Raw genomic sequence first — 15,346 nt, 5'->3', positions numbered from 1 at the left:
GCACAGCATGACATGATCCTTGCAGTGCTGCAGATGTCTCTCCATACCACGTAGCAGATATTGTGTATACAGGAAGGAATAAGGAGGAAGAAACTTCTGGCTTAGGGGATCAGTGCAAGGAGTGGTGCCTGTCACAGGCTGTGCTTTGCAAAGGGCATTCCAGAGGCTATCCTTTTCACCAGCAAACCCCTGATAGCTGATGAACTGGCCTTCATTTCCACACCAGTGAAACACCTCTCCTTCCACAAACTGCACAGACCCCCTCCTGCCCCAGGCATCTCCCTTCTCCAAGGTGTGGCCACAAATCCTCTTCTGGGCATCTCCAGAGCAATCAGGGGTGTGGCTGCCCTCAGGCAGGTACAACTGTTCATGGCTGGTGAAGGGTGAATAAATCTCAGCCTGCTTCAGTGCAAAGCCAGACAGGCAAGCTGAAGTCCCCTCCTATGGATGGGTGAGAGATCCCTGGTGCATGGCAGCGTATCTGACTCCTCCAGCAGCTTGCAACATGATCTTGTGGTCAGAGCTTTGATAACCCATTCCTTTTTTTTTTTTTTGCTAAATTTATCATCAGAAACACAGGAACATAGGAAATGCCAGACGACATCAGAACTGTGTTGTGGCTTCTAACACACACAACTGCTACAAACCAAGTATTAGCACCTTGCAGTACCAGATGTGCATTGATCCAGCTGCTCACAGCTGTCAGCAAGGGTTCTGATCTTCAGAGAAGGGCTTTAGCCCTGTAGCCCTGAGTTTAATCACTCACCCAAAATATCTGTAAATGCCACCCAGGGTAATGTTGTCTATTGTCATCAGTCTGATGCTTTTGAGCCTTCCTATGTTCTTGGCCTCTATGACTTCTGGAGGCAAGGAGTTCCACCACTACTTACACAACATCATTGCACTGTACAGTTCATGTCCTTCTAGGTTTAAAACTCCAGGAGACTTGCATGAACCAAAAGAAAGTTAAATAAAGCAGGACCTCTACACAACAAAGGAAATAAAATACCACATAATAACAGGGTTAGTTTAAATTGGTATCTGCCCCCAGTGCTAGGTAATAAACCATATTATAAATTCATATTTTTCTCAAATAGTTACATCTTACTATATAAAAATAGCACTATGAAAGCAAGCCAATTTGTGCAAGGGGAAAAAAACCAAACAAAAAAAAAATCCACCAAAAAGAACCAAGAAAAAAACCTTTGGAAATGCGTGAAGCGTTGCTTTTGTGCTGCATGTTAGCAGTGAAATGTATTCAGTCCCTAATACTGGTTATCTGCTCTCTGGGTCCTACAGTAAGAAATCCTGTAGACGGCTTACAATGCTTGCCTCTTACATCTTGAACCTCCTGTTGATGAAGAAGAAAGTGAAACACTATTAAGGTTTATTTCAGTTGCAAAAGCTTTGCTATCAGGCCTAGTCAAACAGCAAATCTGTGTCTGGACTAACCCAAAGGCAGCCCCTCCAACCAGTAATTGCTGGACATTTTGGGAGTTCTCCACAAGGAGCTACTGGGGCCCAGCAGGGCAAACCCAGCAATGGGTGTTATTTTGGGCAGGTTGTGCTCATCACAGTTAGTAAGGTGTTCAGAACTAATACAGTAGGAAGGCTGGCTAGAAAGCTTATTCTGGACTTGAAAGCCAGAGCAGAGAATTGTCGGTGGGCAAAGAAACTCGGCAAAAAATACAGCAGGGAAAGGAGAGATTAATCATTTGTGAGCAGCCCCAGTAGCAGAGCAAGTGGCACTGGGAATGCCTCCTCTATTTGCTCCTATCCCACAACTCTGATGGAGCTTATGGACTGCAGCTCCAGAGAGTGCTAGGTCTCTGTGAGGATGGAGGAACGCAGAGGGCAGCCCATGCTCTGGTCTTGTTTGGCTTCCACCGTGGGGTGGCTGGAGAGTAGAGGCAGGCAGTGTTCTGCCAGCCAGGAGCCACCCTGAGCCTCCCTGCCCGGGCACCTCACCTGGAGTGAGCAGCTGGGGACCGCACCAGAGCTTGTGGTGACCAGCTGCCCAGTGAGGTGAGGTGACAGGCAGGCAGTGCACAGTGAGCCTGGCAGCCCTGGAGGGCTGAGGGAGGGAGCTCAGGTGGGGTGCAGACAAATGGAGTGTGCCATGCTCAGTGTGAGCATGGTACCCAGGAGAGTGTGGGTTAGGCATCACAGCAAAGTGCAAGTGTCTCGTGTGTGTGGTTCACCCAGAACAAGGAGCCACTTTGTGCTGGTGGCCTCCAGGTTTTGTCTGAAGTGACTCCTGCTCCTGCTCCAGGCTGGTGGCCTTTTGCAACCTAGATGAGGTCACTAAGACTCAGTTACAAGTGGCAGAGAGTCAACACCAGCTATTCAAATACTGATGTCTCAGCTCATCTTGACTAACACCCCTTCCAATGCCTGCTGGACAACTAGGGCTCTGTGACCACAGCTAGAGACTGTGACCCCCAGTCAAGGCAGCCTCAGAAAACTCATCTAGGCACAAAGACAATGACTAAACCATGAGGAAAACTTCTCCTCTGGAGATATCTTTTCCAACATCCCACAGCAGTAACCCTTTATCTCTTGATGCAGAAATGCAGGACAAACTACCCTTGTGAGGAACAAAAACCTGGGACACCCAGAGCACTGGCATGTGTAACACCATTCCACAGGGCTTGCTAGCATCTCCCATAAGAAAGGCATCAACCAGTCACCCATGCACCACATCATGCTGTCACCACGTGGTGCTGCATTTCTCATTAAAAAACACCAGTGGCAAATTCACAGCTGTTATAGTTTAACTCTGTCAGTTTGATATTGGAGCTAAAATAAATAGGGCTCCGAAACCTTTACCCTGTTTTTGACTTTGTCTTTGCTTCAGGTTTATTTTGGTCTCTTTGTATGTCCATTTTCCCATTTGTAAAATTTTGTAAATTTTATAATTCCCATTTATGAAATGGGAAAATCATCCCACATCTGTTGTAGCTAAGCTTTCCCCCTGTTTTGAGAGTTTCATCTCTATAATACTCTTTTGGTGGAAGGGGAGAGATGTTATCCTCAACAAATATGGGGGGGAAATGGAGGTCTGAATAGGCTAATATATTTGCCCAAGGTCCCATAACATGGTCAATGGAAGAGCAGGGACTTCAACCTGAGGTGTCCCAGCTCAGAAACTAATGCCTCCTACCATTCTTTCTCCCTGGAGACTTTAGTGGTGTTGCACGGGAAGGGCAGAGTGGGCCCCGTTTCTTCTGTTGCTTTTTTTTATGAGTGCGATGACGTGGTCTAAATTAAAAGAAAAATACAAGAAAAAGACTGCCATAAATTATCCATATACAAAGGCCTCATTCACATTTATCTTATGGTCCCTTCGTATCTTGCTGGCAGGGTGCAATGTAACATCCCCTTTCATATAACCTCTGTCTGAGAGAAATGCCAGACAAGTAAAAGCATCCTGGTGGAAGAACATTTGCAAACCCTGAGGCCAGAACAACCCTTTTACCCAAAATGCCAAAGCCTCCTCAAATGCCTTCCAGAACTTCTCAGTCAGGAGCCTCACCATCCAAAAAGCTCCCCCTGAGGTACAGAGGAAGCAGAGGCAGAGCTGCATTTCTGGCTTCCCACCCAGTATTCCTGCTGACATCAGCAAGAACCAGTGGCTGCTCTGAGGGGGTTAAAGGCATTTGGTGCCTTAAAACAAGGCTGTAAAAATAAACACCCACATTGTCCCCCTTCGTGTGGGGCCTTGACCCAGCACATGCTTGGTGGAATATTGGGAGTCTGTTCTTCTGGCACCTTGTACTTCAACTGTTACTTACAAATTAGGTTAGAAATTAGGAAGAGCTGCCACACCAGGGTTTGGAAGGCAGCAGCAGGGCTTGGCTGCCAACACAGCCAGCCCCTACACATTCAGAGTTTCTTTTCCTTTCTCCCAGCTTGCTTAATGGAAAGATTTTTCCCATGTGAGTTTGTTATCTTCTGCAGATCCATCAAATCTCTCCTGCAGTAGCCACTGAGCTTAACGGACTCCGGCATCTTGAAGCGAGGGGAGCTCTGAAGTGGGACTGTATTAACATGACAGTGGATGAATGTTGGATGATGTTGGCCACAGCAGCTGCACAATGATTTTTAAAGCCAGTTAAGGAATTTGGATTCCTGACAGCCTGAATGTGTTTTACTGATGTCTCATGTATATATTATATGGAGATGTGATGAATATAAAGCAATAATAAATGCTAAGCGGAATTAGTGAGCAAAATAATTCCCTAGTAAAAACCACTTCTGGTTTCATATTAAACTGTATAGGACTACTCTTTTAAGAACTTTTCCTTGCCCTTAGCTGCAGATTATAACACTGAAGATATTTTCATATTGAAGTACTGGTATAGATTAAGATGTCTTCACTGTTTGGATTCTACTTAAGCAATTACAAGAGCCCTTTCTACAAAACGTATTGATTTTATTCCAGAAAAATAAATTCCCATGTACAATTGGGTTTTCATAACATGAAACAATTAGCCATTTTATTGCTAGTGCATATAGGGTAATGTCACATTTCATACAATTTCGGTACAAGTGAAAAAATATAATATATGGCTGATTGAAACTGATAGCTACATTAACATTTATAGATCTATATAGATTCATTTTACAAGCTGTTAGTAGTTTAGAGGGATATCGGTGTTTTAAACTACCAACATTCATATGGCTCCAATTCAAATATATGAATTGTTTGATGCGCTATAAATATATTCCAAAGTACATTTCATTGAAGAAGTCAAAGCTGTGCACTAAAATATATCAAAAACATGCCTTGTGAAAATGCTACAGACAGAGCCCTGACTGTCTGTGGAGCATGAAAATGCCACTGGTACTAGCATCACTAGGTGGAAAATGAACATAATGCCATGATTACAGGATTAGGTGATGGAGATATATGCTTTCTGTCATCTTATTTCACAAAGCTGGGACGAAATTCTCTCTTGTTACTTAATGTAAACCAGGAAGAATCCACCAAATTGGCAGAATCGCTTCTGTATTAATATTTGGTAAAGAAAACCCAGAATCTGGCTGGAGATCAGGCAGACTCACTGGTTTCAGTGGAGCTGGTCTCAGATCTTCACTAGTGGTAGTAAAAGCAGAACATGTTCCAGCTGAGTTGCTCCCCTAAGTCAGACAGGCACATAATCATATTTGCCCAACCTTGCAGATTTCTAAAACGCCTCCTAAATCTCAGGTTGGGGATGATAGTAAACAGAAACTTGAGCAGGTTTTCCCAGTTTGTAAAACCAAGTGGCTCAGGTCCCTAGGATATTCAGTATGGGCCACATCCTGCTCTTAGGTTCAGTTGTGCCTAAATCCAAAGCCATTCTGGCAGCATTAACCTGGATTACCACTGCAGAGAATTTGTCCAGAGGACAAAAGGGCTGAGTGCTGGCAGCAAAGAAGGCACTGAGGATCAGATGAGATGGGAGGAGCTGTCAGGGCTGGAATCACATTGGCTTAGCTAGGCTGGCTTCCTTCCTTCTTCCTCCTCACTCTTGGCCCCCAGTGCAGTCCCCAAAAGGGACACATGGAGGAATCTCTCTTCTTCTGGTGGCATTTCCCCCCTTGCTTATTGCAAAAACACAGGGGGACAAAGAATTTTTTTTCTTTTTTTAACTCTGACCCTTGTTTGGTAGATACATTTACAAAGGAAACAGTAGAGACCATTCAGGTACCTGTGCCCCTCATCTGCCCTGGGGCCACACCTTCCCCAGTAATACATTGTTTTGGGAAATGATTGAATTCCAGCCCTGCCTTCACCCTAGAGATGCAGGGGGGACAGGGTTCAGCAGGGTTACAGCGCAGTTACGTGGGGTGGGGATGTGATGGAAGGGTGGCAGGGATACTGAGTGCACAGGCAGGCTAGCTGGCCAAAATGTTGCTGCAGGACCAAGCTCAGCCCAGGGCTCTGGGCAAGCAAGGGAATGCTTTGTACCATCCTTTGGTATGTACCATTCCAGCTGAGGGCTGGAGTCCTCCTCCTCAGCACAAAAATGTGCTCGGTGCTGCTCTGCTCAGCACAACATTGAACAGAGATGGGCTCAGTCCACCACAAAGTAGGCATGATCAACCATTTTCAAGGGGAATAAAAACAGGTTTAAAAAGTCTGAATTTGCCAAGTTTGGCTGGCTTTCCCCTGGTATTGTGGGAAAGACTTATTCATGGTAGCCCATCGTGCCATGGCCAGCTTTAACAGCATTCACAGTGGGCAGCAGAGAAACAATTTTTAGCACCAAGAATCCCAAGGCCTCAGCTGCCTGTGCAAGCAGACACCCAGTGTAACATGGAGAAGGGGCTCCAAAGACACCGGAACGATATAGATTCTCAAGAAATTGTAGTTTGGCTGGAGAAGAAAGGGCATTAAAGGAAGAATTTTCCTTGGGAGAACAGCTTTTTTTTTTTTTTTAAAGAGGATGAGTTCGGGACCCCAGAACATACTCATTAGCACAATTTTTGCCTCAAACCCTGGCAAAATTCTTAGTTTAACATCTAGGATATATTAGAAACTGTTGTTTTAATACAAATTATGTCAACTCCAAACCCTTCTTTGAAACAATATCTGATTCCACAAGTACTTTGTCCACATGGTAAAAGCCAGCCCTTAATGTTCTACCCTTTAATAATTCAGGATGTTAGCTGTTAAGTCCATTTGTCTCTTGCCTTACTTGTTTAAAGCTTTCTCCAGATATTCCTGGATCCACTTTAACTTGGGATCAATGCACACTTGCTTGCTGTTGCTCTTGAGCCTTGCACTGCCAAAGGAGAAAAGTCAGAGTGAGTCTGGTGTGCAAATTCCTCAGCCCACACCCACCCCCCCACACGGTGCCTTATTTTCCTTGGATGCCAGTGCTGCTTTTGGTTAAAGATGTGAATTATTTCTCCCATCCTTGACCTCCCTCACCTATTATAAATATCCCTGGCTTAGAAACCAGCTGTCTCCTTTGACAGGCTCCTGTGGTCTGTACTGGGAATCATGTGAGAGTGGAACAGACACAAAATTTGAATCTAAGACTTCCAATTCATACCTGGACCATGAATGAGAGCTCATGGTCATCAACAGAAAAATTTCATTTGGAAATACTGACATGGTAAATTTAGGTAATTTTTGCAAGTAATTGATTTAAAACAGCTTTTGATTTCTTTAAATTCAACCCCAAACTGAAGTTTCACATGTTTTGAGGACAGACACCTCATGGATGTTCTGAAAGAAAGGGTGTAGTCACTTGTTAGCTTTTTGTTTTATCCAAGACTGAATTAACAGGTTGCAGGGAGGAAGACAACTGAAAGTGCCATAGTGCCAGAGGCAAGTTTCTCCTCATGTATTCACTCAGCATTGGAACCAAAGGCAGAAACCTCCTGAGGGGTTTCTCCTGCATGTCCAAGCTGCACTTCCCACAGCAAATTTTTTAGCTAATTCGAATTCTCTCTGAATTTGACACTTGGGCTCTCTGAATCTTTCATTCAGAAACAGGACAAATAGCTTTTCATCAACAGGTTTCACCCTCCAGGGATCTCAGGACCTGGAAAAAGCTGTTATCTCCCACATTCCCTGCAGCACCCTGCCTCTGCCCCAGCTGCTCCAGCCTCTGCCTTGGGAAAGTGCAGAGAACAGCAATTTTAAGGAAGTGCCCATATGAAGAAGTCCAGTACTTGTTTAAACATTTGCTGGGTGGAAGCCATAATGTTCCTCCCTTTATAAAATGAAATCTGCAGAATATAAAACGATGGTGTAAGAAATAAGAGGTCAAAAAGGCTCCTTGGTCTGAAGTTATGCAACGACACAGTTGTAACATAAACACATCAAGGATCAGTCCTGCAACCCCTGCTCCAGCACAGAGATGAATGGGCCTGACTCATATTTCCCTTACAGCAGTGCCAAGCTGGAGCATTTCCAGTTAAGTGATACCAACAGTGTGTAAGAATGGATTTGCTGATGTTAGCAATGCCTGGGAATTCTTCAGCTGACCTCACAGGGTACAGAAGCAGAAGCACACGTAACCAGTCTCCAGCCACATTCAACACAATTCCTCTCACCTCATACTGACACACTGATTGCTTCAGACACTCATTTCTGAGCCTGCGAGTCCCTGTTCCATGTGCAAGGAGGAGACATAGGAAATTGTATGGAGTGTTTAACCTGGACTGGTTTAGGTGTCTGCTTGCTAAAAATGCTCATTTCCCTGTACTGAAAAGCAAGGAATTTAGTGTGGACTTTGTAGAAGTAGAGGAGTTCACTGGATTTGGAGAGATGATTTCCAATAGAGTGAAAGACAAAAGCCTGCTCTTAGGCTTTTTGTTCAAGTACAACTCCCCTTAACCAAAAAGGAAAATATACTTGTGAAAAAACAAACAAACAAGCAAACAAAATCAAAACTAAAAACCTAAACTAAAACAAAAAAATTCCAAACAATAAACTCAGAAAATATCTCCTAGCAACTGTATATTTCACTTAGTTCTCTATTCCTGAAAATGGCAGCTTTTAATTTATTTACACCTTAGTTGTTTAATGCTTAAAATTAATCAAGATGAAAAATTCATGTGTTGGCTTTGACTTATTACATCTCCTGTTTTGATGAAGACCTAGTTTAAAGTCATGTTTCAAGGGTATTTGGAGGGATGTATCAAGTACCTTGCTTGTCAAAGTAACAAAAACAGGGTTAACTATACGTTCATACGTTCTGTGTGTACCCCACACAAACACATTTGGGTCAGGAATAGGCAAGAATGTGAGATGTTTCTGGTTTTGCATTTCATGCTCTTATTTATCTCTAATTACTATAATCCTATGTTAAGAGATAAATATATACTCTATCCTGTCTTAAATGCTGACATTTTCTTGAAACTAGTCCAGATAATTCCAGATAATCTAAAAAGCCTTAGCACTGGGATTCTTACGACATCACTGACAGTCCCAGAGCACAAATTCATGCACTAGTGCATTCTTGCTGCCAAAATTGTTTATAGGTAGAGATCAGAGTTAGTCACAGCTGGTTTTGCCATTTTTCTGAAAGGAAATTATTTCTCAGCTGAGGCTTACATTTTTCTCACTGTCCTCCACCAAATCCTAAGGCAGAAGCACATGATAAAATGTGTGTGATATACACAGAGTGGTTCAAGACCGAAAAAACCCCATACTAATAAAAATTGGTTCATGAATGGATAACGGCTCACATACATTCCTGAGCAATCTCATGAAACCACATCAGTTTTCTGAGTGCAAAGGTTTTGAACGACAAAAATTGATTTTTACAGCATTTGAGTTGCAAGAGGAAGGGCTCAACATATGGGTCAAAGACAGAACCAGTAATGGGATCACTGCACAGAAACCAAACCTCGTCTGTGACACCCTCTTATAGAGGTTAACAGAAGTTGAGAGTAGTAAGGTTCCCTTGCAATGAAAAGATGAATGCTGGGGAGTTTTTTTCTTCAGAAGGTTTTGAATTTTGAGAGGGTTTTCAGAAGGTTTTGAATTTTCATGTTCACCCATGAAGAAGTGAACAAAAAAGACCTTCCTAAAACATACACATACATACACATCTACAAAGATGAACAAACAAAATCCCAATGTTTCTTGAAAATGAGGGTTGCTTTTCGAGAAAAAAGAGGCTATTTTCCATTGGGAGCCCATTTTTCTGTTCTGCTGCAGTTTACTGAGTCAGTCCCTGCCTGGCAAGCATCCTTAGATTAAGCCATCACATTTCCAGGGTCTGTACCTCCTGCAGAGGATACATGAAACACAGGAATTCCTTTTGCTTGTTTAGCTCCACTCCGTGGAGAAGTGACCCATTAGAAGACTCAGACCACTGTGAAGGTTTTACCCTGGGTGTGAAGCTCCACATCCAAGGCAGTGCAAGGCCTGTCTGACACTCCTGCTCACATACCCATGGGGGAACAGCACATGGGATCACACAGTGATGGGGACATCACAGAGAACACAGCTGGGAAACAACAGCTGGGCTCCTTTACATGCGTAAAGCAGGGTCCAGCAGTCCCTGACACAGGGGGTGAAGAGATGAATTGGGAGCCATGGCATGAGGCAGACTGAAACTCAACCACCAGGGCAGGCACCAGCTCTGTGACCCTTCTTTCTGACAGCCCAGATTTGCACCCAGCTGAAAAGAGCAAGAGACTTACACAATCTGAAGTGAGCAGTTGGGTGTGGAGAGGATTTTGAGGTGCTTAATATTGGCTCTTGCCACGTTGCTCTCGTAGAATCGACAGGGACATCGGTAAGTCAGGCTGACGGGTTTCTCTGCGGGACAAAGGGAGGAAAAGGACAGGTTACCTCTGGCTCCCGGTCAGCAGCACAGATAACACCGCTCAGGGCTCACAGAAATAAACGCCCTCCGAATATGCAGGTGGGGAAAAAAGCAGCAGAAAAGCTGTAGCTTTGGGAGAGCATTTGCCCACAGCTCAGAGCACAATCCATTCAGCTCAGCGCCCGGCCTTTCAACAAGGGTGCGTGGGATTTTGGAAGACAAAAGAAGAGGGAGAGAAGATGGAGATAAGTAAAATGGAAGAGATTAGAATAAGGAGCCTTGCTATTGTACAGGGATGCTCCCCGTAATTAGACAAGATAAAGGCCAAGAGAGGGGGCACTTGTCCTCCGTGTTGTTCTACTCAAACGATTTTGACCCGAGGCCAAATTAGAAGGTAGCCAGAAGAAAGAGATGAATTCCAGGGAGTTCAGATCAAACCGGCTCGGCTCAGGTGCAGGCTTTTCACAGGGGACTTAGCGGCTACAGAAAGGCTCTGGATTCGCAGGCGTTCCCAGGCCCGGCTGACCTCTCCCCGCCGCAGCAGCCCCGGCTCCCAGCAGAGGTGCCCGCGCAGGAGGTGCGGCTGCCTCGGAGAGGCGAGATCCCAGCGGCTTCACATCAGACACCCCGAGTCTTTTGAATTTCTAGCCTGCGGCTAAGTAAGGCAATCGAGGAGACAGTTATCAGCCAGGGCGTCCCCAATACACGATTCAGGGGCCACCAGGCTGGATGAGAGTTCTGTCACTGCTATCACTAGGGACAGAATTAAGTTTAACCCCTTAGGCTAAAAATCTGCCATGTATATGCATGCAGAACTGAGGAAAGCAGCCTGGCGCCCACCAGAGCCTCCGCTGCCCGATTTCTCTATGGGACAACTTAATTACTGACAATCAAGTGCACCTAAATAAGGTCTTCATCGGACTGTAAGTCTGAAAGCTCCATGCACAATAAAATACAAGCACAGAAGCCTTGCCTGGAAGTCTAAGAGATGCCTAAGATTTTAAAGAATTTCCCAGTGGAGCAGTTTTCAGCCTCCGGGAGGAATTAAATTCATACACCTAACCCTTAAAATCTGGCTCATGCTGTAGATGGTCAGATCTATATCTGGCAGGGCTTGAGATCCCACATGGCAATCCGCCATCCTGTTTGTTTAGCCACACAGGAATACTTGCAGCATCCAAACCCAGTTCCCTTTCAAGGCAAATGGGGAGATAAAGAGCCGGGAAGGGCTTGGAATTCCTAAACAGCTGTCTAGGAAGGTGAGAAAAGAGACAGGTTTTCAAGCGCAGCAGATCTACATATATTGCACATTAATCGATGCCTGTCTCTAGCACAGCATAAGCACAGACAACAGGGTGAAATTGGCCCGTCCTGAGGAGGGAAGCCCCTTTTTTCCCAGTGTCTCTACAAAGAGATGAGGCAGAATCAGATCCCACAGGAGAGGAACCGATCAGTGGGAACAGAACTTCTGATTCACACCAGAATCTGGGCTATAAATCGAAAAAACTGAAGGAGTTTTCTATCAGTTTTCTGCCACTGCCAACAGTGGTTCCACCTGTGAGTTAATAATCTGCAGGGAAGGAGGAAGGAGGGCCACAGAGTGAGCCCCTAGAACATGGATTAGACTGCCTAGTGCTAATGTGGAAAGGAGTGAGGAAGGCACTAGGATTTCCCACTGCAAATCTGTGCCTGACAGCTACACATCTGTGGATTTGTATTGGAAAGGCAGGCTGAAACTGAATACAGTCGAACAACTCTCAGCACAGCTGCAGGGATAGTGTCTCTGCAAGCTTGTCCCAACCAAGCTTAAGCCAGCTTTAACTTAAACAACGTGCAAGAGATGAACTGTTCAGATCCAGGATTTGATAATGCAATCCTGTCCTCCCTCAGACTCGAGGTGGGATTTTCAATCCCATACCATTTGAAATCAGGAACAGAGAAAGTTTAACCATGACTAAACAAAGTCCCAAAGTTGTTTCCCGTCCAAGAAAAGGCATCTAGCACAGCAAGGAAGAGGGGAAGCCCCAGTATCAGTGTGCTGTTACCCCAAGATGCAGTGGAATGACAAACCCCCTCCCAGCACAAGAATCCCTTTGGTGTTTATTTCTGTGTGCCTTTCTTGGTGATCAGGAGCAGGCACTGAGCACCACTGGGTCAGCTCTCTGCATCCCCAACAGGGAATCAGTGACTCCTGTCTCACCGTGCTATCAACAAGGCTCAAACCCAGGGAAACCTGGTGCATGTGGCATCTTCCAACACATGAGCCCCTATCTTCCAAAAGTAGGAGAGGGAAGGGGCTGTTTGGAGGCTGTAATTTAGGACAGGAACATTTCTGGTCTTACTCTGAGGCTGACAAACCCATTCTGTATCTCTTTTCAAAATTTGAAACATATTGTTGCATGTACATTAATTAATCAGCTTAATCAGCTCTAATCTACCAATTTGTACTCTGAGTTCTCTGACATCTATCAAACATGGCACAAGCTGAAGCCATTCCCTCAGTACAGCAAATTAGTATAATCTGTTAATTGCCTTATTACATGAAAACATGTAACTGATGGCACACAAAGCTTTTGAGACTTTTATGTGTCTGGCACATTTGGTTCAAATGGACGAATAGAGTGAAAAGTTACAGAAGAGCCAGATGCCGGTTTGATATCTCAATGCCATTCCTTCAACCTAACAAAAAGAGAACATCTCCTTTGGCCTCGACTAGAAGTTTGTGTTTTGGAATTTTTTAAAGAATAAACAGTTTTATTGTTGTCCAACTCAAGCTGAGTTTTGTTGGCTCTGAACACCTACTTTTGCTGACAGATTCTCTCTAGAGACAAAGCACACACAAAGTGCTCTCACAGAGTGGCCACTTGTCAGTGCTGGACAGTACCTACTTCATCCCACAGGGATCTGCCTCTCCTTCCCCACATTGAAACGGGACAGTGAGGGAAGAAGTCAGTTCCCAGTTCTGCTGCAGTTATCAGTAACATGCTGTGTGGACTAGGAAGCTCTGGATGCTTGGATAGAGAGGGAATCTATATCCAGGAAAGCAGGATGGAAATAGACAAAACATTTGAGGAAATAATTTTACTTCTGTTCAGCCTAGGGTGCATTTGTCATTATTAGGAGATGACTGATAACTTTTAAAGTGTAGAACATCTCCATTTCCCTGGAAAGGGAGGCTGGGATAGGCAGACACCTCTTTACCAGGTAACTAAGAAGAATTCAGAGCTCACCTGCTCCCCAGCACAAGGCAACCCTGCGAGCCCTCATCTGGATCAGGGCTGAGAGCACTTCATGACACGCAAAGTAGCCAAAACCCTTCACTCTAAACACCGCAAGACGGTGGGGTCACTTTGCTTACACAAGTTTCTCTCCAGCCCTTGTGAGCCATTTCCTCCCTCAGGCAGCCAGGTCCCCACACGCTTATCCCGGCACACGCTTATCCCGACACACGCTTATCCCGCTGTCAGGGAAGGAGAGCAGCCGCGCTGGGGGCAAGCCGGGCTGCAGCTGGGCAGCTGTAAGGATGTAAGGGGGATGAGAGCCTCTGTCCCTTCCTCCCTCCAGAGACGAGGGAAGCCGCTCGGCAGCTGGTCACACTGGCAGCCGGGGGCTGGAGCTGGCACTGCCACCCGTGGTCCCCCGGCTCTGCCTCCCCTACCTGCCGCTGTCGCTTCCCATCCCGCAGCCCCGGGGCGGTGGATGCGGCGAACGCGGCGGGGGCTGGAGCCCACCTGTCCGGGACATTGGAGCCTCTCCGGGGCAGGGCCGGCTCCGTGCTCTAGCGGGACGGGGCTGTTGTGAGGAAAGGCACGGGGAAATTTTCGGGGAAAACTAAACTCTCTCAAGCTAAACAAGGAGGGCACCGGAGGGCATCCTCTACCTCCCAGGGTGGGGAACACCCAAGTTTCATTGGTAAGAACAGGAGAACAGAATGAGAGCGGAGGTGTGAAAACCCAGCCAGAGGACATTCGACGACGGGACAAGAGATGGCAAATCTCTGCCAGCCGCAGGAGGAGCGTCCGGAGGATGCCCAGAGGTGGCAGCCAGAACCCATCCCGCCCGGAGTCCCGGGGCACAGGGCTCCCCACGACAGCGCGGGTGTCCGCTCTCTCCGGGGCTGTCCGAACGCGGGGGACTCCACGAGCACAGCTGGCACAGTAACCCGGGCAGCTGGAGCTGGCACCGGGCTGCGGCGCGACACGCGGGACGGCGGGGACGGCGTGGGGCGAGCGGGCTGTAGCTCGGCGCTGCGGGTCGGATTGACTGCGAGCCCCACGCCGCCAGCCCGGACCCCCAGACCTCCCGTCACGGCAGCTCCCTGCACCCCAAAACATTCCCGTGCGGTACGGTACATTCCTACCCAGTGACCGCTTTGGCTCAGCTCTATCCCGATTAAGGGAAGACAGACCACGATAGGGGACAGAAGAGGTACCGAACAACCGCCTGTTTCTAATTCTTGGTAACTTTTAGGGTTGGGGTTTTTTTGTTAGAGGGAAAGTCGATATGCATATTTAGCAGCCAAACCACCTCCCTGCAGACGGAGCGCTGCTGAAAGCCTTCCTCCAGACGACTTCAATCTGGGGCGAGTTTGGCAGAGAGAACCGCTTTGGCCAGCTTTTGAAAAAAGCCAGGGAGGGATGGAGGAGAGGGAGGAATGGGAGCCCGCCTGCTTCCAGCTTTGCACAGCCATCGCTTTGGCTGCCCAGACGCATCTGAGCCGGGCCGGGAGAGCGGTGCAGCTGCGGGGAGAGGGGGAAGAGCGGGGGATTCCGCGGGACCATCGCTCCCGGCCCCGCAGCCCACTTACCCTCCGAGAGGGAGATGACGGCCAGGGCGAGGGCGAGCAGCGCCAGGGCGCGGAGCTCCATGCTGGGCTGGCTGGAGGAGGCGGCAGGCGCTGCTCTGCTCTGCTCCGCTCTGCTCTGCTCTGCTCTGCTCCGCTCGTCCCGGCGGCCGCGGCGCTCTGCTGCTGGCGGCCCCTCCGCCCCTCCCGCTATAGAGGGGCCGGGGGCGGGGGGAGGAGAGCCAGGGGGAGTAGCTAGACTGTGATTTATTGCCCGTGGCAT

General features: G+C 46.9%; 1 protein-coding gene across 3 annotated transcripts; it reads right to left on the bottom strand.

The window, feature by feature from the left end:
• Positions 1-210: 210 nt before the first annotated feature.
• On the bottom strand, positions 211-15,225 carry CXCL12 (C-X-C motif chemokine ligand 12). Of its 3 annotated transcripts, none has more exons than XM_054277040.1 (4): positions 15,088-15,225; positions 10,156-10,273; positions 6,687-6,773; positions 211-1,351 (listed from the first exon to the last, which is right to left on the bottom strand). In XM_054277040.1, the coding sequence occupies exons 1-4, from the start codon at positions 15,146-15,148 to the stop codon at positions 1,336-1,338; spliced, it is 282 nt and encodes a 93-aa protein (XP_054133015.1). In that variant the 5' UTR covers positions 15,149-15,225; the 3' UTR covers positions 211-1,335. The 3 variants fall into 3 exon arrangements, with proteins under 3 accessions (XP_054133015.1, XP_054133014.1, XP_054133016.1); XM_054277039.1 differs by lacking the exon at positions 211-1,351 and adding an exon at positions 2,677-3,261; XM_054277041.1 differs by lacking the exon at positions 211-1,351 and having other exon boundaries at positions 6,002-6,773.
• Positions 15,226-15,346: the final 121 nt, after the last annotated feature.

The sequence above is a fragment of the Melozone crissalis genome, unplaced genomic scaffold (genome assembly GCF_028551555.1).
Source record: "Melozone crissalis strain CALT ecotype California unplaced genomic scaffold, PUWL_Pcris_2 ptg000019l_1, whole genome shotgun sequence".
Classification (NCBI taxonomy): Eukaryota; Metazoa; Chordata; class Aves; order Passeriformes; family Passerellidae; genus Melozone; species Melozone crissalis.
Note: the sequence above shows the minus strand (reverse complement) of the source record. Positions and strands in the feature narration are given on the sequence as shown.

Excerpts from the sequence above, each read along its gene's own strand:
- CXCL12 (XM_054277039.1), bottom strand. The coding sequence starts at position 15,148 with ATGGAGCTCCGCGCCCTGGCGCTGCTCGCCCTCGCCCTGGCCGTCATC. Across the intron at positions 10,274-15,087 it reads CGTCATCTCCCTCTCGGAGG|AGAAACCCGTCAGCCTGACT; the intron begins GTAAGTGGGCTG and ends TTTGTCCCGCAG. Across the intron at positions 6,774-10,155 it reads AACTGCTCACTTCAGATTGT|TGCAAGGCTCAAGAGCAACA; the intron begins GTAAGTCTCTTG and ends CTCCTTTGGCAG.